The 24,418-nt window shown below is 42.8% G+C and overlaps 1 protein-coding gene across 1 annotated transcript; it reads left to right on the top strand.

The window, feature by feature from the left end:
* Positions 1-20,497: 20,497 nt before the first annotated feature.
* LOC107792240 (uncharacterized) lies at positions 20,498-23,068 on the top strand. Its single transcript, XM_075218424.1, has 3 exons — positions 20,498-20,507; positions 20,859-21,983; positions 22,473-23,068. The coding sequence occupies exons 1-3, from the start codon at positions 20,498-20,500 to the stop codon at positions 23,066-23,068; spliced, it is 1,731 nt and encodes a 576-aa protein (XP_075074525.1).
* Positions 23,069-24,418: the final 1,350 nt, after the last annotated feature.

Here is a 24,418-nt window from a genome sequence, read left to right as displayed (position 1 = left end):
TCAGCCCTATTCTGCACAATCACTCTTCCTTCTTTAGAGTCTGCAAGGCAAACTCCCAAACTAGCCAACTGGTAAACCTCCCGGGCCAACGGCCTTTGATATGTCTCCAAATGAGCCAAACATCCCATAGATTTCCAGCTAAGAGCATCTGCCACAACATTGGCCTTTCCTGGGTGATAGAGAATATCGATATCATAATCCTTGAGTAACTCTAACCATCTTCTATATCTCAGGTACAACTTCTTTTGTTTGAAAATATATTGAAGGATATTGTGTTCCATAAATACATCCATATGGACCCATACAAATAATGTCGCCAAATCTTTAGTGCAAACACCATTGCCGCAAGCTCTAAGCCATGGGTTGGATAGTTCTTTTTATGACTCTTAATTCGCCTAGAAGCAAAAGCTATAACCTCGTCGTGTTGCATTAGCACACACCCAAGCCCAATCCTTGAAGCATCGCAATACACCACAAATCCCTTTGTACCCTCTAGCAGGTTTAATACCGGTGTTGTAGTCAATCTTGATTTCAATTCCTTGAAGTTCCTTTCACAAGCATCGGACCTCTAGAACATAACTACTTTCCGTGTCAATTTAGTAAATTGAGAGGCAAGAGAAGAAAATCCCTCCACAAATCTTATGTAGTACCCAGCCAAACCTAAGAAACTGCGAATCTCTGTTGAAGTGGTAGGTCTAGGCCAATTCCTTACTGCTTCAATATATAGAGGATCAACCATAATCCCTTCCCTGGAGGCGACATGACCCAAGAACGTGACAGATTCAAGCCAAAATTCACATTTCGAAAATTTTGCATACAGTTGGTGCTGTTGAAGAGTCTGCAGAACTACCCTGAGGTGGTCAGCATGGTCCTCCCGACTTCGGGAATACACAAGAATGTCGTCAATGAACACTATCACAAAGGATTCTAGAAAATGCTTAAAGACTCGATTCATAAGATCCATGAAAGTTGTCGGGGCATTTGTTAGCCCAAAAGACATCACCAGAAATTCAAAGTGCCCATACCGAGTCCTGAAAGCTATTTTTGGAATATCCTACTCCCTTATCTTCAATTAATGATACCCGGACCGCAAGTCAAATTTTGAGAAACACGTAGCACCGATGCTAGGTTTCTCGGCATCGGTGTCTGTAAGAGGAACTAAATGATAGATACACCCCTTCTTGATAATGTTTGCGGCCTTAAGGTAAGAAATAAACCGACCTTTAGGCACTACATTATCTCCGTTCCATTCAACAACTGGCTCACTAGGAAACCCAATCCTCATAGTTCTAGTCCGACAATCAAGTTTGGCAAAATATGAAAAAAGCCAATCCATTCCCATTATTACATCAAAATCGACCATCCCTAATTCAATAAGATCGTCCATGGTATCCCTACCACACACCGTAAAGACACAACCACTATAAACTCGAGCAACCGTAATATACTCACCAACCGGAGTAGATACCGAGAATGGCTCATGAAGCTGATCCAGTTCTATCCCAAATTTCATGGCAACAAAAGGGGTAACATAGGACAAGGTGGAACCGGGGTCAACAAATGCATACACATCATGAGATTGGACAATTAGAATACCTATAACAACATCAAGCCTCTGTAGTCTAGCGACCACTCATAGCATATAACCGGCTGGGTCCTCCCAAACTCTACACACCACCCCTAGCTGCACCATGGCCCATGGGTGCTAGGGTACCTCGAGCTGGAGATGGGGCTGAAGATGTAGCAGCTGCTAGAGTGGATGGTTGTGTTGTGCCCCTACCTGCACCCTGGTGCGATATATGGTAATGACTCTACATGTAGCCCCTTATCCCACATCCATAACATACGGGTAGCTCCAGGAAGCAAATCCCTGAGTTCATCTTCCCGCACTTGGGTCACAAGGACCTCTGCTGCTGCTGGGATCTCTCTCTTGACCGATTCCGCTGGTGGGATCCCCTGTTGCCCTGACTGCGCCTGAAACGAATCCACTGCTACTGCTGATTGGGCCCTAATGGTGGTGCACTGGCCGAAGACTGCGCAACAGACTAGGACGGCCCTAATGATCCTTCCCGGTAAACTGATCTTCCCCCACCTAGTGACTCGCCCATGTTACCCGTAGACCGGGCCTTTCCTTTACCCTCTCTCTCCGTCATGTTCTTCAGTTTATGATTCTCTGTGTCCTGAGAAAATGCCACCATCTTCCTATAATTCATGTCAGAATTCAAGGAAGTTGTAGAAGCCTTATTAATAGTCAACATATTAAGGCTTTGAACAAACCGGCTCACCGTGGCCTCCATTATGGGCAACATGTGAATAACATATTTGGATAGGTGGGCAAACTCCATGTGGTACTCCCACACACTCCTGCTACCTTGCTTTTCTGCTGCCTGGGCTACCCTTTTCTCAGTAGGTAGGAAATGATCTACAAAGGCATCAACAAACTCGTTGCACCTCGCCGGAGGGCTCCCTTTCTTACGGGAATCTTCCCAAAACTCAAACCATGAATAGGAAACCCCTTTCATGCGGTAGGCAGCCAACTCTACTCCCTATGTCTCAGTTCCACGTATAACCCCGAGGGTCTTGTGAATCTCATCAATAAAATCTTAGGGGTCCTCTTCTGGATTTGCACCCGTAAACATTGGAGGGTCTAACTGAAGAAATCTGTTCACCCTAGAACTGGTGGAATCCCTTTGCTGGCTAGATGAACTGGGTGTGGCATTTGACCTATGGGCCTCAGAGGCTACTAGCTGAGTCAGCATCTGGATAGCTCCCCTAAGATCCTCATCAGAAATACTGGAATCGGAAGCTGGGGTTGGAGGCGAAACAAAAATACCGGCAGGAGGGATGGTGGTACCCTCCGTAGATGTAGCAACTGAGGTAATCTGCTCTATAGTAGAAGAATCATGCAGTGTTATAGTAGAGAAATTATCCTCACCCGCAGTATCAAGTAGTGAATCATCAGCCACTTCTGAGGTGGCATTGGGTTCTTGTCCAATTCGTGCTTTATTCTTAGGTGCCATGTATTGAAAATTGAAGGAATGCACCAGTTAGAGGAGGAATAGTTTCACAATTGTCGTACGATCCAGAATACCAAAGAAGGGTGTTATTCCTAAATGCCCAAGTAACCTCCAACTTATAGATGTTGTCGACTAGACACCGATAAGAAGGACTCTACTAGACACGGCTCCGAGACATCCTAGGACACTTTTATACCTTATGCTTTGACACCAAGTTTGTCATGCCCCAACCTCAAGAGGCTCGATCGACGCTCAATCAAGAGAACCCAATTGAGTAAGCCTTTTTTACACCTTCTACCCATACCACTATGATCAAGAAACCATGTTTTCATTTAAATTAGATAGTAGAAAAGATCATACATGAAACATTAATAGTTCATTTTATGTTACTATCCTCAAACCATAGTTATATTCCAAAAACATTATGCAGTTACAGTTTAGAGGAAACAAGAGTTTAGAATGACAACATAGTCTAATGACCTATCCAATACCCAAACATAACCCACACAGACTTCTACGGAGCCTCTAAAGATACAAAATGTAGTTATGATAATGCCGACAACAAGGCCCTGTCTATACCTCAAAAGAGGAAATTTATAACAAAAGACATGCTGCGTAACCCCTGGAAGAAGAGGGGCTCACCAAGATTGCTGAGAGGAGGATGCTCCGCTACCTATGATCGGCACTGTCCGCTATAGAACCACCTACATTCATTCAAAAATGTAGCGCCCCCGGCAAAAGGGACGTTAGTACCATGGAATACTACTAGCATGTATAACTAAACAACATATTATTAGAAAGTGTTTACCATGAAAATGGTAATAACAATTAAATTTGCTGATGGGACTCTAAAAATACGTGATCTATTTTTATGCTAGTTGTTAGGGCAGTTGATTCTAGGCGTATGTAGATAATAGATGAAATGTGAGCTAAAGTAGAGCTATGATCAAACCGAGAGGTCAGTTACTCTGGCCTCTAACTGGTCGATGGGGGGGCTCGAGATCAATACCTGGGTTCGAGGTTGATGTCGGGGCTCGAGCTCGGGCTATCAGGGGTAACCGGAAAGAGACTAACAGTTAGGATATAATTAAAAGAGGCTCTTTATGGACAATATCAAGCAGTAAAAGGAGAACAAATATGAAAGCAATAAATGAAAAAGGCAGCCTCGAGCGAGTAAGTTAGAGAGAAAAGAGAGAGAGAGTTGTTATTGATCTTGTGTAGAGTAGTTGGAGAAACAACAGCCCTTTACAAGGTGATGAGGATCCCTTTATATAGGAGGGGAATCCTGTCATAGTAAAAAATACATTAAATGTAAAAGCATAGAGATGAGACGGCTAGATGTGACGCCTTGATACAGGCTCCGGGTAGGCCGCTTTGTAAGACTTAGCCGTGTGCCTTGGGAATTCCCCATTTGGCTCTAGCCTCAATCTACGTCCTCTTTATGTTGGGCCTTGATGAGCTATGAGGGAGAGAACTCAGTCGCACGTTTGTGTTCTCGGGGTCTCGAGGTTTTCTTCTAAAGTGACTCGATAGAAAGAAATTAGGCCCTCTGATTTTGACGCATACAGATTGTGTCTGCGTTTGTCAGAATGAAGCGATGGGAAATGATTTTGATACCCAACTCCTCGGGCTCCCTGTGATGACGTCATACAGATGATGCAACATACAACGGCAGTTTTTAGAATAACCAGGACATCCCATGGACTTGTCTTTTCGACATCATTCAATGCACTGTCGATACCCGTTCTTTGAGGTAAAAGTACCGCCGTCAATTCGGTTTTTCAAGAATGCAGTAATTGCATCCGCCGATCAGTATTCTAAAGGTCTCGATGACTGCGTCATTATCTCCTATAAATGGCGGCGTTCTGGCATTGTTTTCCTATCCAAATGTCTTTATCCGCTCATTCATCCCTTTCTCCTTGTCATCTTCATCTATTGTTGATCACCATGTTTGGAGTTTACGGCCTCAAGGTCGTTTGGCAGTGCTCCTATATGCTGTGTTGTGGCCTCTTGCCTGAGCTTCCCTTTGTCGATCGAGATTATACCGTTTTGTCGTCACTACCGTTGTTGTTGCGATTGTTATTGTTGTCCTTACTGGCTCGAGATGACAGAAGACGGGGAATTGATCCTCCACTTTTTTAGAAAGTTATTCGGATTATGCAGTGCTTCTCACTCTCCTACCTTGGCCTGGTGTGGCACTTTGTCCCTTGTGTTTTTTCTTTCCCGAGGGATAAAATGGAACAACTGGCCGCTGAGGCTGGGGCCCATCGAATCTTCAACCTTTGGCTTCGGCGGGCTATGTCTCTTTTCTATGCCTCTTCTGCATCCCCCCCCCCTTTTCCTCTTCTTCATCTTCTCCCTCGACGAGGACTTTCCGTGGGATTAAGTTGGGAACCTAGAGGAGATGGAGACCGAAGGAGTTGTCTTCGAGGATACGAACTCGAGGAGGCAGCGCTCAGAGATGCTAATACTGAAGATGAACCCTCATGGATGGACTAGGTTCTTAGGTTTTCACTACGGGTGTATACCCCTTCGTTTCTTTGTTTCTGTGCAAGGACCCCTTACGGGCTTTTGTATTTGCATGTAAGGACCCCTGAGGGGAATTTATAAGCCAATATTTATGAAATAAAAGGACATTTTCTTTACTTCTGCTTTTGGTATTTGCCATATTATTGTATATTCTTGTACGTTTGCGGGGATTTTGACTGTATGCCTTTGCTGACGATCGTGGGGACCCTCGAACCGCATGAAGATGGCATATTGAACCTTGGAATCTTTGAGGGTGGTCTCTGAGTGAAGGTCACCTCCAGGCACTTGGAGATTTACTTTTGAGTTAATGTAGATAATCTTTTAAGGCGTTGTAGATAGGTTCCTGTGGAGAGGTTGCCTATGGTCGGGTGATGTCCTGAGGTCTAACCCTCATGGACAGAGCTTGAAGAGCTTACTTTTCTTCTTAGGAGGAGCCTTCGAGGCTGTATACCTTCTCGGGGATAGGGATGATGTTGTTGACCTTTCGGGGCCTAACTTCCTTTTGACAGAGATCCTTAGGATTAGATACCACCTAGGGATCCGTACCGAAGCCGTTGACCGCCCGGGGCCTATCCTAGGTAGGCGAACCATTGTTGTTCCCCATATATATATGGGGTGTCTCCCACTTCTTGGAAGATCCCATTATTTTAGATAGCTACTATTCTGCCTTGGTGTCGAGTCCTTCATTACCTTAAGCGCTAAAGTGTTCATGTAGGTTCCGCCTTCGATTTGCTAGTTTCACCATAGTCATGACTGTGACTTCGGGGCCTGCCCTGCAGGGAGGGGAGAGTTCCACTCCAGTGCACAAGATCCACAGGAGTTTACTTTGAAGACCATATCTTCGATAAGAGAGGCGCATCTGGAGATACTGAGAAGAGACTACAGATGGGATGAGGGGATAGCATTGCAGACGCTTTCCCCAGATGAGGATATTACAGACCCCGCCAATAGATTCCTGAACATATACTTGTATCCTTTCGCACTAGGCCCCCTTGACAGGGTCGTGCCCGATTTCTATTTAAAGTATCGGGTTAATTTGGCACAGATACATCCGTAATTTTAGTGGGTAGTACGGATGATGAGGATCTTTGCGGAGAAGGCAGGGAACGAATTCACACTCAGTCATCTTGTTAGGTTGTACCAGCCCTTTCATCATCGAAGCCTGCTAACCTTGCAGTGTCGTTTGTCCATGCCCTTTGTTGTTGATAATGAGGAAGATGGAGATCGAGAGTGGGTCTGTTGATTCATCCGGGTTAGAAAGACTGGCATCATTCCCGTGGAACTTATTCCCTTTCCAGAGGAATGGAATTACACGCGTGAGTGGAGTGCCTCGTGCTTTCTCAGATTCCCTCGTGGCGAAAGCTAGTTTAGTAATTCCTTTTTTTCCACATCAACATCATGGGTTCCAGGTGAAGTTCCTGATCTGCCCGGCTGGGTCCGAAGGTTGGCAACCCATTTGACTTGTGACGAGCGTAGGTGGCGAGCTGTGTCCCGGGGCAGATGGGAAGCAAAATCCCAAGGTATGTGCGTACACTGCTTTTACCTAGGCCTTCGCATATTTGAGATGATATTTTCCTCTTTTTTATGTATTGACCTTGTCTTCATAGGTATTAGAAGGTCCCTAGGGGCGAGGTTGTGCTCCTCCGAAGAATATGAGGAGTCGCCATCTTCCGAACCAAGGGACGATGGTGATAAACGGGTTATGCACTCGCAGTGCGATGGAGCTTTTAGCAGGGCTAAATGGGTCCGTGTCTTCGAGGAGAAAACATCTCCCGAGCCTGTTGTTCCTGAAGTCTTCGTTCTGGAGTGGTGGCTCCTCTGAGTGATCATGCTTCGACCGAGGTTGGTTCTTTCAAGGCCAAGGGGGCTGGACAAACAAAAGTGTGCTCGGCCTTCGAGGAAGTCTGCCGTTGTCACAACCCTAAACTCTTACCCGATCGTGAAGACAAGGCCAGGCAACACTTCCCATTTCAATTTTTAAGTAGTTAAATAATAAGATTCAATTCTAAAGCATGATAAAATAACCCAAGGTTTAAGCAGTCAACAATACAAATATGCGGAAGAACAACCCAATACAGCCCGATACCTGGGTGTCACTAGTCATGAGCATCTATCAATCCTAATATGAGTCTAAAAAGTCTATAAGCTATTACAAAATGTCTTATAAGAGATAGAATGATAAAGGGAGAGAAGCACAGGACTGCGAATGCCAAGCAGCTACCTCGTGGACTCAAAAATCTGCCGGGAGCTCTCAACTCGCAATAGCAGGATCCGCAATGCCTGAATCTGCACACGGGGTGCAGAGAGTAAAATGAGTAATCCAACTCAGTGAGTAATAATCCTAAATAAAGAGTGAAAGCAGAAAATCACGTAAGGTACATTGCATGCAATAATGAAGCAGTAAAACCATTTAAAACAGTGAATCAGTAAAGATACGAGTAATCATATAAGTTCAGTTTAAACTTCAGGAAATGCCTTTTAAACAATTAAACATATAAATGATAGACAAATGAGACAGATAAGCACATAAAGGTTTTTGCCCCTCCATCTCAGAACAATACCAGCCCCTCGGGCTCAATCTCACATCACAATAGGTACCCGTGCTCACTGGGGGTGTGCAGACTCCTGGAGGGGCCCCTTACGGCCCCAAGCACAATATCAAGCCATCTCGTGGCATCAAAACTAGGCCCTCGGCCTCATATCAACAAGCCACCTCGTTGCGTACATATCTCAGGCCCTCGGCCCCATAATCAATATCAAATGTTTCCTCACAACATAGGCCCTCGGCCTTACTCAGTAAAAAATTCTCACAAGCCACTCGAGCAATAGTAAAACATGATTCTCAACCCAAAATATCATTTAAAAGATCATTTAAGTGTTAAAAACAGAGTAAACATGGTTAAGTTATGAAAATAGTGGAATATAGTATGACTGAGCTCAAGTATAATGTCAAAACAGTGTGGAAATATCAATAAAATCCCCTAAGGGTTCAAATAGTTAGCGCAAGACCCAAATATGGTGTTCAACCCAAAACATGATGTTCACAAATAGATTTCAGTCAAATACACGGTAAAATAGTCATTTGGGTCGGACTAAGTCACAGTAGCCAACAATGCATGACCCCACGCTCGTATCAAACGTGTGTGTAACCTCTATATAGCACAAGATGTGCAAATACTGGGTTTCATACCCTCAGAACATAATTTACAATCATTACTCACCTCAATTCCGCCTCCAATCGCGTCGAATCTATCCAAAATTAGAATGACGGCATCAAAAAATGCTAAGGGAACGAAGCCCGAGTGAAAATAACCAATATACGACACAAATCCCGAAATTACAAAAACCCGACCCCCGAGCCCACGTCTCAGAATTCGATATTTTTACATCAATAGATTCCTTATCTCCCTACGAGTTCATACATATCAAAAGTTCTAAATTACGGCCTCAAATGGTCCTTCAAATCCTCAATCAAAGGTATAAGTTTCCAAGACCTAGTTTCCCCAAACTTTGATCCTTAAATTCCATAAATTACAAGCCTAATCCGTGAAATAATACCACAGAAAAGAGTTTTAGGTCCTAAATCCTTACCTCAATGAAGTTCCCTTGAAATCCCTCTTCAAAATCGCCCAAAAAGCTCCAAAGCCTACTTAGAAATTGTTAAATAGCTCAAAAATTGTAAAGGACACAATTTATACCTTCTGGCCCAGGCATTTTCGCATCTGCGTCCATATACCCGCTTCTACGGTACTGCTTCTGCGAAGAAATGCCCGCACTTGCGCCTTCGCATGTGCGGCTCCTGAACCGCATCTGCGGCTCCAGCCTCTCCATCAAAATTACTCTTCTGCGACCAATCCTCCGCATATGCGGCATCGCACCAGTGATCCCCAGTCCGCAGGTGCGGAAATACCAGAAGAAGAAAATCTGCAGCTTCTTCAAAAATCCCAAACTCTCTGTCAACCATCCGAAATTACCCCGAGGCTCCCAGGACCTCAACCAAAAGTACAACCATATCCAAAAACCTTATTAAACCTTGTACCAATCTTCAAACACCTCAAACAACATCAAATCAACCAAAACACATCGGATTCAAGCCTAAGTTTCCAAAATCTTCTAAATTACGCTTTTGATCAAAAACCCAACCAAACCACGTCCGAATGACCTGAAATTTTGCACACACCTCCCAATTGACACAATGGAGCTACTAAAACTCTTGGAATTCCATTTTGACCCCTATATCAAAATCTCACCTACCAACCGTAAATCGCCAAATTATCGACTTCGCCAATTCAAGCCTGAATCTACTCTGATTCTTTATAACACATACCGATCACACTCCTGAGTCCCAAATCACCTCCCAAAGCTATATGAACCATCAGAACTCACATCCGAGCCCTCTAACACATAAGTCAACATTCAGTTGACTTTTTCAACTTAAGCTTCCTCAAAAAAGAGTAAGTGTCTCAAACCTTCTCAAAACCTTTCCGAACCCATGCCAACCAATCCGATCACATATAGAACCGATAGACAAAGCAATACGAAGCAGAAATGTTGGAAATAGAGCGGTAACTCATGAGACGACTGGTCGGGTAGTCACATCCAGCTTCACTTCATTATGAGTTTTGGCATAAGCCTTCCGCGTCTCGCGTCTTTCCTTCCTTATCGAGTTTTTATTCTACAGGCCTTTCATAGGCTTAGGTCTAAGCTACTCTCTCATGGTGGCTAGACTTTGGAAAGCTCTAGACGAGAGTAGTTCCCTTAGGCTCTTCTGTGAGGAGAAAGAAGTTGAGTTGATTTATTGGCGATATGAGGCGTAGCGGAGCTTGAATTACGAGAGTTATTTGATGGAGAAGGTAACTTATCGTGGTATGCATTTTGCATTTTAACTTTTCCGGTTAACTTCTTACCTATCTGAGTTGCAGAAAAAGGCGAAGGCTCTGGAGCACCTTAGGGGTGAAGCCGACCGAGTTAGGAACTATTGTACCGAGCTGAGAGCTCAAGTGCAGGCTCAAGCTTCAGAAGAGAAGGGTGCCTTGGCTAAAGTTCCTGCCTTGGAAGCCCAACTCTACTTGGATCGTGACAATGCTTTAGTTCAAGTGGATTGTTAATCGAGTCTGAACTTTTGAAGGTCAGGGCTAAGATCATTGATGCTCAGGCTGAAGCAGCATTGAGCCGAACTAAGGCTGATCAGGAGATGGAGATTTATTTGAAGGACGCTACTGATGTCAAAGCTTAGTTGAAGAGGGCCCTTGATCGTGAAGAGAGGAGTGTGGAATATGTTTGTTGCAGGACCCAATGAGAGGTGCTCGAAGAGATTGGAACCAAGGGTTTTGTTCTTCCGAAGAGCTGGATCGAGCGAGGGCGGACGAGCGTGAGTCTCGATCACTTCTGCATTATGTTAAGGAGAGTGAAGACGAGGCTAATAGGTCATAGCCCTCGATGGCAGGGCATAGATTTTGCCATTTTGCATGCGATACCTTCGAGTTTGTAGATGGGGAATGTACCCTTTCACATTTTGTAAATAACAAAGAATTCGAGGTTTTGTTTTTTTTATACCACTTTCTGCTTTGCTCTCGACCAGGCGGACTGGTTTCAGAGTTGGTGAGAATCTTTAGATTTGTGATATGGCCCTGGGGCTCATAAGGCAGGCCCGAAGGCTTTTACATGCTCTGTGTGGCCTTTAGTGCAATTTGGAGTTAGAGCTCTTATGCTTTGCTCAATTATTTTGGGTTTAGTCTACGAGTCAGGTTTTGATTCGATCCTACTCGACCCTCAAGCCCTTGTATCTGCATGGGCAGGCGACAATGGATCTTACGCCTTGCCCTTGGGAGTTGGTACTTTAACTATTATGGGTTCAGTCTCCGAGTCAGGTTGCGACTCGATCTCAATTATACCTAATGTTTTTCTTTTTTTTTATGCGGGCGACAGTGTCTCTTACTCCTTAGGTCGAAGCGACCTTTTACGTATGTGGCCCTGAGGCTCCTGAAGCTGGCAATAATGGTTCATACGTTATCCTTTTTGGCATGTATAGTTAACTATTTTGGATTCGGCCTCCGAATTGGGTTAGGAATTGATCTCATTTTGATCCTCAAGCTTTCAAATTTTAAGCTAGCGACGGTGGCTCTTACGCTTTTGGTCGTTGTGACCTTTTAGTGTATGGCCCTGAGGCTCATTTGGCTGGCGACAATGGATCTTATGCTTTTGCGCTTGGGCATATGTAGGCTTTGTTTTCCTCTCGTTAAGGACATTTTTGAAATGATTTCGCCTGACCCATTGTTGGTTCAGGAAGAACCTCGATTTGAAGTCATTTGCGGCGATGTTCGAGCAGCTTGGAAGGTTTATCTTGTTAGCTGAGTAGCTCGAAGCCTTGTGATTTGGAGCTGACATGGTCGATGCTCGTTTTCCAATTGAGGGTAGCCTATTTTACCCGGTTCTTTTCGAAGTAGATTCGAAGTAATGGCTTGTGATTTTGTAGCGATGGTCGGGCATTCCCGAGTCGCGTTAATTTTGCTGGTGCTGCCATATTGACCATAGTCATTTGTGTTTGGCCAGAGCCATTTGTGATCCCGAGTGTGGTAATTTAGGCATCTACATCGAGGGTATGCCCTATCGGGAGTCTTACAAATGCGACATATAGCCAAAACTTCGGAACCGAGTTTTATGCCTGTAGTAAGGTCTTACAAAATTTTCATGCATGTTGAGGTCTTACAGTTTTTTTATGCCTGTGAGGTCTTATAGTTTTGTCATGCCTGTTGAGGTCTTACAGTTTTTTCATGCCTGTTGAGGTCTTACAGATTTTTTTGGTACGTTAAATGGATCTTACTAGACCGAGTTTTCCCGCTCGGGGGCTTACAACCTCGGGTTTTTAAGTGAGGGGCAACCGGCGACAGTCTCCAAGTCATCGAGTTTGCTTAGGCTCGAAGGCCGTTACTTGTGAGTTCGGAGTTGCCTCATTAAGGACTTATGAGCATGGAGTTACGACCCTGAGGTCATGTGGGTATCAAATATTTGATGCTAGTCTCCGAGTATTTCAGGACGTACTCGATGGAGGGATCCTTGCTCTGAACATGCTAAATTTTCTTTGGAGTACAAGACGCTTTTGGCGAAAGATTTTATACGGAGAATCCGAGGGCCCGATTTTCCCATCATAGGGCCGTCTCACGGTCATGCCCCTTGAAGCTCGAAGCCAAGGTCGAGACTCATCCTCGGAGTTCGACAGATATCGGTCCGAATGGTATCAAATTTTGACAAATATAATGGGATACAACAGGCGAGGGGGGAATTCCCAAGACACGCGGCTTAACCTGACAAGGCTTGCCTATCCGGGGCTTATTTTCAAGATATCATGTCTACCCATCCAATCTCCGTACCTTCACGGTTAACATGTTTTGTATTATAACGAATTTACCCTCCTATATAAAAGGGATCCCCATCACTTTGTAAGGGGTCGTCTAATGTTGCTCCAACTATTTCTCCACAAGATCAATAATATCTCTCTCTCTCTTCTCTCTAACTCGTTTGCTTTTATTGGCTCGAGGCCACTTTGGCATTCAATTTTCTCCTACTTGTTCTTCATTTATTACTTTGTATTGGCCATAAAGAGCCATGTTTAATCGTATTTTAATTGTTATCCCCTTGCTGACTACCCCCGGTAGCTCAAGATCGAGCTCAGGTATCGACCCCGAAGTCCTCTGCCGACCAGTCCGAAGCCAGGGCATTAAGGCCCTCGGTTTTATTACTGACTCATTTTAGCTTGCATTTCATCGTTAAACTTCATATTCCTATCATCATTTGCTTTAACAGCTAGCATAAAAATAGATCATGTATTTTTAGGATCCCATTTACAAATTTAATTGTTGTTACAATTTTCACGGTAAATAGTTTGGCGCCCACTGTAGGGCTAAAAATGAGAGTGATTATTTTCTTGCTGGTTTCATTGCAAAAATGCAAGTTATCTTTCACAATTTTTCTTGCCCAAGATCTCCGCATTCATGACAGAGCACTTGGCTCGGCTAGTGAAATGGGAAACCGGAACCTCAAAAGAGACAGAGAAAAGGGCACAACTGCCCAAGAGGCCGGTACAACACTGGGTTCAACCCAGACGGAAGGGAAGGTTTTCCAATGTTAATGTCCACATGATTATTGGGGGAACCAACGTTTCCTGAGGACCCATGTCCAAACGAACGAGAACGTCCACTACGGAAGAGGGACTGAACCGAAAACACTTACCCAAACAAACCCTCACATTCACGGAAGAGGATCTCGAGGCTATGATGGAACCGCACAACGACGCACTAGTAATTTCGTTTCTCTTAAGCAACAACAGGATAAAGCACGTGCTCGTGGATCCAGGCAACTCGGCCAACATAATCAGGTCGGAAGTAGAAGAACAACTAGGGCTACTCAATCCAGTCGTTTCCAACCCTCGAATCCTCTACGTCTTCAACATGATCAGAGAAGAAACAAAAGGAGACATCCCCCTCCCGATCGACACGTCTGGCACAATCCAGAACACCGAGTTTCAGGTCATCGACAATGCCTTTCTTGGTGGGCCTTGGATACACAACATAAGGGCAGCGCCCTCGACCTTGCACCAGGTGATAAAGTTTTCCACGAGGGATGGCATCACGACCATACATGGAGAACAACGGGTAGCGAGGGAAATGTTTGCGGTCCACAAAGAGGCTCCAACCCCCACATGCCTGGTCTCGAACGAGGAGTGAAGCGTACAGACCCTTGAAAACGACGGAGAAGAATTTTTCGCCACCTGAACCTTCATCACCCCTAAGGAATCGGATGCGACCAAGTCAACAGTCGAAGAGCTGGAGCAGATCGTTTGGATCGAGCACCTCCCGGATCGCAAGGTATACTTGGGAATGGGGCTAACCCCCGAACTCAGGATAGGGTTTATTCAATTTCTTAGTAACAATGTCGACTGTTTTGCCTGGTCCCACCTATATATGACATGTATCCCACTGAAAATAACCTTGCACAGGCTAAGCGTTGATCCCAAATTCAAACCCATGAAGCAAAAGAGAAGACCGCAGTCCGAGGTAAAACATGCCTTAATCAAAGAGGAGGTAGCAAATCTCCTTTAAATCGGATCCATTAGGGAGCTAAAGTATCCGGAATGGCTAGCTAACGTAGTGGTAGTGCCAAAAAAAGGAAACAAGCTAAGGATGTGCGTAGATTATAAAGATTTGAATAAAGCGTGCCCCAAAGATTCCTTCCTGGTGCCTAATATTGATCATCTGATCGATGCTATGGCCGGCCACGAGACCCTCACTTTCCTCGATACCTAATCGAGGTACAATCAAATCTAGATGAACCTCGGGGACAAGGAAAAGACCTCATTCATCACGAAATATGGTACATATTGCTATAATGTAATGCCATTCGGGCTAAAAAATGCTGGAGCAACATACAAGCGTCTAGTTAATAAAATGTTCAAGCATCAAGTACGTAAATCAATAGAGGTATGTATTGATGATATGTTAGTCAAATCCCTGAGCACAGAGGACCATTTGACCCATTTGCAGGAAACTTTCAACATCCTCAGAAGCTACAACATGAAGCTCAATATTGAGAAGTGTGCCTTTGAAGTAGGCTAGGGCAAATTCCTGGTCTTCATGGTTTCAAATATGGGGATCAAGATCAACCCCGACAAAATAAAGGTCGTCGAAGAGATCATAGTGGTAAACAACGTAAAAGTCATTATACGGCTGACAGGGTGGATCGCAGCCCTAGGCAGATTCATATCGAGATCATCAGACAAAAGCCACCATTTCTTTTCCCTACTCAAAAGAAAGAACAACTTCGAATGGACTCTAGAATGCCAACACGCCCTAAAAGAACTGAAACAGTACCTGTCTAGTCCGCCTTTGTTGCACACACCCAAGGAGGATGAAACGCTATGCCTATACATGGCCATGTCCGAAATAGCGGTAAGTGGAATACTTGTTCGAGAAGATCAAGGTACGTAATTTCCTGTTAATTATGTAAGCCAAACCTTGGGGATGCTGAAACTCGGTACCCGATCTGGAAAAATTGGCTTTCGCACTGATAATCACTTCGCGCAAGCTGAAGCCTTACTTTTGGTGCCGCTGTATTTGCGTCTTGTCGACTTATCCCCTCCGGGCTGTACTACATAAACTTGAGTTATCGGGTCGATTGGCCAAATGGGCCATTGAACTCAGGGGGTATGATATCGAGTATCATCCTTGGATGGCCATCAAGTCCCAAATACTGGCGGATTTCATAGCCAATTTCTCGCCATCCCTCATGCCCGAGGTAGAGAGGGAACATTTATTAAAATCAAGCACGTCCTTCGAGGTATGGACCATGTTCACAGATGGTGCCACAAACATAAGAAGATATGGACTCGGTATAGTCCTAAAGCCGCCCGTCGGCGGCATAAACAGGCAATCCATAAAAGCTGTTTGGCTAACTAACAATGAAGCCGAGTATGAGGCTATGATTGCAGGTTTAGAGTTGGCTAAAAGTTTAGGAGCCGAGGCTGTCGAGGCAAAATGCGATTTGCTCCTCGTGGTAAGCCATGTGAACGGAAGCTACAAAGCCCGATAGGACAGGATGCAAAGGTACTTGGACAAAATCCAAATCACATTATGTCGCTTCAAAGAATGGACCTTAGTACATGTACCCTGAAATCAGAACAGTGAGGCCGATGCCCTCGCAAACTTGAGGTCCTCCGCTGAAGAAGAAGACCTGCTCCCCGGAGCTGTCGTCCAACTGTTCAAATTTGTGGTCGAGAAAGGTCATGCAAAAATTAACTCCACCAGCCTGACATGGGATTGGAGAAACAAATACATCGTTTATCTGAAAGACGGGAAGCCTCGCTGGTTCGGATGGCTGCCCAAAAGCAAAAAATCAAAACATACTACAATAGAAGAACAAATATCTGATACATCGGGATCGAAGAGTTGGTCCTGAGGAAGGTTACGCTCAACACCCGAAACCCTAATGAAGGGAATCTGGGCCGAAATTGGGAAAGGCCGTACCATATCCTTGGGATAGTTGGCAAAGGATCCTATAAGCTTGGCTCCTTGGAGGGCGAACAGCTTCCGAGTAACTGGAATGTATTGATTCTTAAGTGGTATTACTACTAGGGCATCCAGTTGTAAAACCCCACAAATATCCTCGAGAAAACTCGCACTCTTTTCCTTCGACCGGGTTTTTTTATCCCGAAATGGGTTTTTGCTGGCAAGGTTTTTAACGAGGCAACGTCCACGCACTTCCCAAAAGGATTCAAAGAGCCTACAAGACTCCCTTTGCAATCAGCCCTGCCCCAGGAAAATGTCGAACGTGACTCCAATAGAAAAAAATAATGTACTGGATAAAATGGCCCAAGGAGCCGTGCCTGCACAAGCCGAGCTCACAACAACAAAGCAGCATGTATTTATGCCAAGCAATAAAAGAATATTTTTTAGCATCTCATACTCCAACAGAGGAAATCTCAGTATACTTTTGATACGGATCCCTCCATCAAATGCATCCTGAAATACACAGAGACTTAACGCTAAAAATTTGACACCCGCACGACTCCAGGGTCGGAACTCTGGGATCATAAGGCCCCAACAAGGCAACACCGAGCTCAAAAATAGCGGCCTTTGAGCCCAAGCAAACTTGATGACTTGAAGACTGTCGCCAATCGCCTTACACTGGGAAACCCAAGGTCGTAAGACCCCGAGTGGGCAGATTTGGTATAACCAGATCTATTCTACATAGCAACACAAACTGTAAGACCTCAATAGACATGACAAACTGTAAGACCTCAACATGCATGACAAACTGTAAGACCTCAACAGGATTGAACAATTTTGTAAGACCTTACTATAGGCATAAAACACAAAATCCCGATGTTTAGGATATACATTGCATTTGTAATAATCCCAAAAGGGCATACCCTCGGTGTAATGCCTAAACTATCACTTGGGCTCAAAAATGGCTCTGGCCAAACACATATGGCTACAGTCAAAATGATTGATCTAGCCAAATTAACGCGACTTAGGGACACCTGACCATCGCTAAACAAAATTGCAAGCCACTACTTCGAATATACTTCGGAAAGAATCAGTTAAAACCGGCTTCCCTTAGCAGGCAAACCATCTTCGACCATGTCAGCTCCAAATCACAAGGCTTCGATCTACTCGGCCTATGAGCTAAAAACCTTCTGAGGTGCTCGAACATCACGCTAACGACTTAAAATTGAGGTTCTTCTCGAACCGACGACAGGTTAGGCAGAATTATTTCAAAAGTCCTTAACGGTAGGAATACAAAGCCTATAAAATGCCTAAGGGCAAAAGCGTAAGAGCCATTGTCGTCAGCCAAATAAGCCCCAGGATGGTTTGTTGAAGATCTCTTTCAAATCACTACCCAACTGTCACAGATCTTTAAACTCGGAGTTACTGTAGCACGCAAGTTCTTCAGAAATTTGCATTGCTACTGCATTCTATGCTTGCAAACTAGGCTACCATCTATGATTTTGTGTTCTCTTCTATGGAACATTGATCAATCTTGATTGAGAGTTCAACTTTAATCTAGTTCTTGAATTTCTGTAGCAAACAGTCTTTTCACATGAAGTTGCTTTACTTTCACGTATATCATAAATCACTGTAGATCAACTAAAGCTGGACTGATCTGATCACAATTCATAGAGGTCGTTCATAGCCTCTAACACTAGTGACCAGCCTCTTTCAATGGCTGGCAGGCCCCCCAAGCATCTACCACTATTCAAAACAATACTACTCCAATACACAAGCCTTTAGACTACTCGAACCTTTTGAAGCCAACTGTGATTAATGCAGCAATTCATGGAAAATCATCAAAACAATGTCCTGTTGATCCTACCCTAGAGCGACAAGCAGCAATCTTGAATGGACAACCAGATGTGAGATTTACGGAGGCAGAAGTTGAGAGAATGAACATGATCGAGGATCTCCAATATGCTGTAGTGGGAAAATTTGCATATGGCTGGCCAAATTTAAATGAGATTCGTCGCATTTTTCCCTATCAATGTGGATTAAAGGGAGAATGTAGTATTGGTTTGTTGAGAGACAGACATGTCCTTATACGTATGACCTTGTGGCAGGATTTTGTTGATTTTACATCAAAAGGAGCTCAATACGTCAAGGACAAGAACGGCAATGAATACCAAATTCGACCTCTCATTTATGATGTGAAGTTTAAGTTAGAAGAAGAGACTCCAATGGCTATGGATTGGATATCATTTCTAGGTTTGTTACCTATATACTTTGTGAATGAGTGTATTTTTTCTCTTGCTTCAGCTGTTGGGAAACCTTTACATTTGGATATGGATACTATAAATAAGACTCGACCTAGCTGTGCGAGGGTAAAAGTTCCTGTCGATTTATTAGCTGATCATCCTAAAAATGTAAGAATGGACATTGTTAATGAAGCAACAGGTGTAACAAAGACTGAATGGGTAAACATTAAGTATGATATGATTCCTAAGTACTTTAAGGAATGCAGATTACAAGGCCATGATTATTTTGAATTCTGGAAATCTCATCCGGAATTATCACTTATCAAAGCAAGCAGAATGCTGAAAATAACAAGGAGCGGACTCAACTGCATCATAATCAACCATTGATGATCTTATCAAGTGGGAGAGTTGTAGGTAATGTGAATCCACCTGGGGAACAATGGAAGGAAGTAAGAGACAATCGAGTTAAAAAGAATGGAAATCGCGTGGTTACAGGGAAAGAAATTGTTCATGTTGAACAAGCTAACGGGCAGCAGCTGCAAGTATCTGGTAATCCTCAAAATAATGCTACTTCATCAAATGAAATCATGACAACTTGATAATAACTAGCAGAACATTGGTAATGAAGGAGGCAATTTTCTCAAGTTAATACAGCCAAACAAATTTGAAGCTCTACAAGCAGAACATGAAAGTACAGCAGGAAATCAAATTGCTATTATAGAAGGAGCTGATATGCAGACCACAAATATTCAGAAGGCCTTGGATCCAGATGCAGCAATTTATACTCCTATGTCTAATAAAGTGGCATCATCAAAGACAGTTCATGTTGGGCATCCTAATGGGGAAGGGAATGAAACTAAGGAATGTGCAAAAATAAGTAAGGAGAATACTTCTCAATGGGTAAATAGAACCTTCCCAATGCCTAAGGTTACTACGAATCAGTCATGCCAAGAAACCCCCCTCTCAATCACTAGATACAAGCATAATTCCTGAGCATGAAAGTCTTAAGGATCGTGTAAAGTTTTTGGGAGGTAAACTATGACAGCAACAACGTGAAGAGGAATCAGACGAATGGGAGTTCCTAGAAGGACATGAGGACGTGGAAGAAATACAAAACAAAGATCCAGATGTGGAACAACAAAGTGTCAATGGCAAAAATAGCACAATTGAAGTACAAAGAGCAGAAGAAAGTAGCAATGCTAATACTACAGCTGACCAACCTTTCCAAGCTGAACAGCCTCTTAAAATCACAACACCACCATCCAAACCTGAACCAAATGTCTCTGGCACTATTGAGACATATGAACCTACAGTCCAAACCTTTAATGCAGGGGATATAAATGATCCAGGAGATCCAGATAATAAAAAGGAAGAAGCAAGATAGCAACAAATGAAAGGAACTCAGAAGAAAGTGGAATTAGAATTGCAGCAGTGCTTACGCAATACTAATGGAGGTGATGGGGCTACCTTAACTCAAATGCAAGAAGCAGTAACATGCTATAATCCATCAACTACAAAGGAAATGGTCACGATAAAAACCAGTGCTAAGATTGTGGTTCCTAAAACTACCAGGAATCAGTTAATCAATCAAGAAAATTATGAAGAAGAGGAGCAGACACAAAGGGCAAAAGGAAGAGATATGGATGCAGAATCTACTACGTAGAACTTCGTAAATGTTGCTAGACAAGGTGATATCTCACCTAGACATATGGAGAAAGGTAAATCAGCAGGAAGAGGGAAGAAAAAAAAACAAGAGAGAATACTAGGGTGCATATTCCAGGAGTCCAAACAAAGACAACTCTATCCAAATCAATCAATTGATGATGAATGCTCTAATTTGGAATATAAGGTCAGTTAACACAATGCAAACATTTGAAAGGGTAATAACATTGGATAGAAAACATCAATTCGATTTTATTGCTTTGATGGAACCAATGCAACAAACTTGAACAGTTGAGCAATATAGAAGAAGGCTAGGTTTTGAGTAGGTGGTTGTAAATGTTTCAAACAAAGTATGGATCTTCATAGATCAAAAATATGATTTTGAAATTCTTTTTAACATGGAGTAGCAGATTACTTTAAAGATGACCAAACTGATGACCACACAGAGTTCATTATTTCCATTGTCTATGCTAAATGTGATGCAAGAGAAACAATTGAGTTGTGGGACACTTTGTATTCCTTGGCTAATGATATGGTTTTACCCTGGCTTGTGGGTAGAGATTTTAATGTGATATGGGATGAAGAAGAGAAATTTGGGGGCCTCCCAGTTAATATAAATGAGATTGATGATTTTAGACATTGTATAACCACATGCAACCTTTTTGATCTTGGCTTCAAAGGAAGCATATCCACATGGTGGAATGGGAGATCTGAAGAAAACTGCATATTCAAAAGGCGAGACAGATGTTTAGGCAACATGGAGCTTCAACAACTTTGGCCAGGCTTGGAGATAAATCACCTATCTAAGATTGGCTCAGACCACAGCCTAATGCATCTCACATATAATCCTAGTACTGGTCAGATCAAAAAAGCCTTTAGATTCTTAAATTTCTGGATCAAACATGAGTCATTCTTGAATGTAGTTAAGGAGCATTGGCAGGCAGACTTCCATGCAAGTCCATTCATACTTTTTAACCACAAGATGAAGAAACTGAAGAAAGCTCTTTCTACATGGAGCAAGGCCTCGCTTGGTGATATATTTCAAAGGATAGCCAGCTTGGAGGAAGTGGTGAAGGTGCATGAGACACAATTTAAAGTGAATCAAACTGTACAAAATCGTGAAAGGATCCAAATGGTGCAAGCAGATCTTATTCGAGTGTGGCCTTTGGAAGAAGAATTTTGGAAACAAAAAGCAGGCATGGCTTGGTTCAAAGATGGAGATAGAAATACTAAATTGTTTCATGCTCATGTTAATGACAAAATAAGGAAGCTACAACTAAAAAGAATACAAGACATGAATGTGAATTTGTTGGAAGATCTATCAGCTATTGCAGATGAAGCTGTTCTTTTCTTCCAGCAGCAATTTCATGAATCCACAATTCCTACTGACTTTAGGATATTGGATCATGTCCCAGTAATGTTAAATGAAGTGCAGAACTTTGAGATTACAATGCAGCCAACAATTGAGGAAGTGAAGAAGGCTGTGTTTGGTTTGAATGGAGACAGTGCAGGGGGACCTGATGGATTCAATGGTAATTTCTTTCATGCTTGTTGGGAAATCATTGGGGGGGACATACTAGACATGGTGTAGGATTTTTTCTGTGGGCAGGAACTACCCAAATTTGTGACTCATACAAGTTTAGTCCTACTACCTAAGAAGAAGGATGTCCAGAACCTTTCAGATTTAAGGCAAATTAGCTTGAGTAATTTCTCTAAAAAAATCATATCAAGGGTTATTCATGAGAGGGTAGTGGATATAATTCATAATATTATATCTGATGAGCAAGAAGGGTTTGTAAAAGGTAGAAGTATTGATGAGAATGTATTACTCACTCAAGAAATAATCACTGACATTAGATTGAGGACAATGGCAGGCCCTAATGTAATTCTAAAATTGGACATGATGAAGGCATATGATCGACTCACCGGGATTTTTCTCACAAAGATCTTGAGGAAAATGGGATTAACTTAATGGTTTATTGGATTGATTTTTGGGATTGTATCATACAATTGGTATTCAGTTCTAGTTAATGGCCAACCACATGGTTTTTTCAAGTCAACCAGAGGGGTGAAGCAGGGTGACCCTCTGTCAACAACGCTATTTATACTAGCTGCAGAGGCAATGTCAAGGGGTCTAAATGTTTTACATCATAATTTGTACTTTTGTGGATTCAGAATGCCGAAGTGGAGCCTTAAGATTAACCATCTTGCTTATGCAGATGATGCAATCATTTTCTCATCCTCAGATGATACAACTTTAAGATTGATTATGGAAGTTCTAAATGCTTGCAAAGCAGCATCTAGACAACTAATCAACAAGGCAAAATCTGCAGTTTATGTTCACTATTTTACAAGCGATGAAGTTGTTAGGAAGATTGAAGGAATAACTGGTATACAGAGAAAGTATTTCCCATTCATCTACCTGGGTTGTTATATTTTTTACAAAAGGAGAAAAATGGAGTATTATGAAGATTTGATATCAGAAGTGCTGGATAAACATCAAGCGTGGAAAGGGAAACTATTATATATCGGAGGAAGGGCAGTACTAAGCAGCAGTGTGTTGCAAACCATGCCAATTCATCTACTTTCTGTAGTAAATCCACCGGCCTATGTTTAAAGAAACTACATAAATTTGCGGGATTCTACTGGAGCAATTCTATTGATGGTAGAGCTAGACATTGGGAATATTGGGAAACTTTATGCTTACATAAACATGAAGGAGGAGTGGGATTTTGATCCTTAAATGTTATGTCAAATGCTCTCTTTTGCAAGCTATGGTGGAACTTCAGGACTAAGCCATCTTTATGGAGCTCTTTTATGAGTCAAAAATATTTGAAGAAGATGCATGCAACTACTGTGCCCTTTACACGTTTGGAGAAAAATGTTGGAATGCTGAGACTCTACTGTACATTTGATTTTTTGGAAACTAAAAATTGGATCTACCCTATTTTAGTTTGACAATTGGATAGGCTTGGGTGCCCTTTACTTTGTAATACCCCCGGAGTTTATAGTTGATGAAACAATCCATAATGTGAATGATGTTGTTGTGGAAGGGCAGTGGGATGAACATATGAGAAATATTGTCAGGTGACTTAGCGCTATGCACATTATGCACACCATACAAGCTCCATCGATGAATGATGAACTGGACAAACCTATTTGGTGTTTGGAAATAAGAGGTCAATTCACAGTTAAGTCAGCTTGGGAATATTTGAGGAGAAGGAAAGATCCAGCTCTTATATACGACAACATGTAGGTTAAAGAATTGCCTTTTAAGATCTCATATTTTATGTGAAAACTATGGAAAGGTAAGCTACCACTTGATGATGTAATTAGAAGGATGGGATACTACATGCCATCTAAATATTGGTGTTGTGTAATGCCAAAGGAAGAGATATTAAGCCATGTTTTCTATCGATCACTCACAGCCTTAAAGGTTTGGTCTTACTTCTATTCTCATGCTGGATTATCTCTTGAGGGCTTAAACCTGCATCAGGCTATGGTGAAATGCTGGACAACAAAGGTAATTCTGAGACTCAAACCAATATTCCAAGCACTGCCTAGTATAATTGTGTGGGAACTATGGAAAAGGAGGAACAACAACAAGCATAGTGAGGCAATGTCAACCAATCGAGTGGTATACCAAGTCTGCAATACTATTCAATCTCTTATTAAGGAAGCTAGGCATTGATCGAGTACCATTCAGATGGCCTGATATACTTAGAATGATGGAGAACTACACTCCCAAACTGAAGTTCAACAAGGTTTTATGGGAACTCCCTATGATAGGTTGGACAAAAATTAATACTGATGGGGCCTCGAGAGCTAATCCAGGTAGGAGTTCAATTGGCTTTTGCTTGATGAATGAGGAAGGAGATCAGGTCTATGCGTGTGGAAAAGAAATTCAAGAGGTGACAAACACTCAAGCAGAAACAAGGGAAATTTTTGAGGCCCTGAAACATTGTTT

The sequence above is a fragment of the Nicotiana tabacum genome, chromosome 7, assembly GCF_000715075.1.
Source record: "Nicotiana tabacum cultivar K326 chromosome 7, ASM71507v2, whole genome shotgun sequence".
Lineage (NCBI taxonomy): Eukaryota > Viridiplantae > Streptophyta > Magnoliopsida > Solanales > Solanaceae > Nicotiana > Nicotiana tabacum.
This window is presented reverse-complemented; position numbering and strand designations above follow the sequence as displayed.

What these genes read in the sequence shown, in the direction of transcription:
- LOC107792240 (XM_075218424.1), top strand. An exon ending in GGGACCTGATGGATTCAATG is followed by an intron (nt 21,984 to 22,472) that starts GTAATTTCTTTC and finishes ATTGGTATTCAG; the next exon opens with TTCTAGTTAATGGCCAACCA.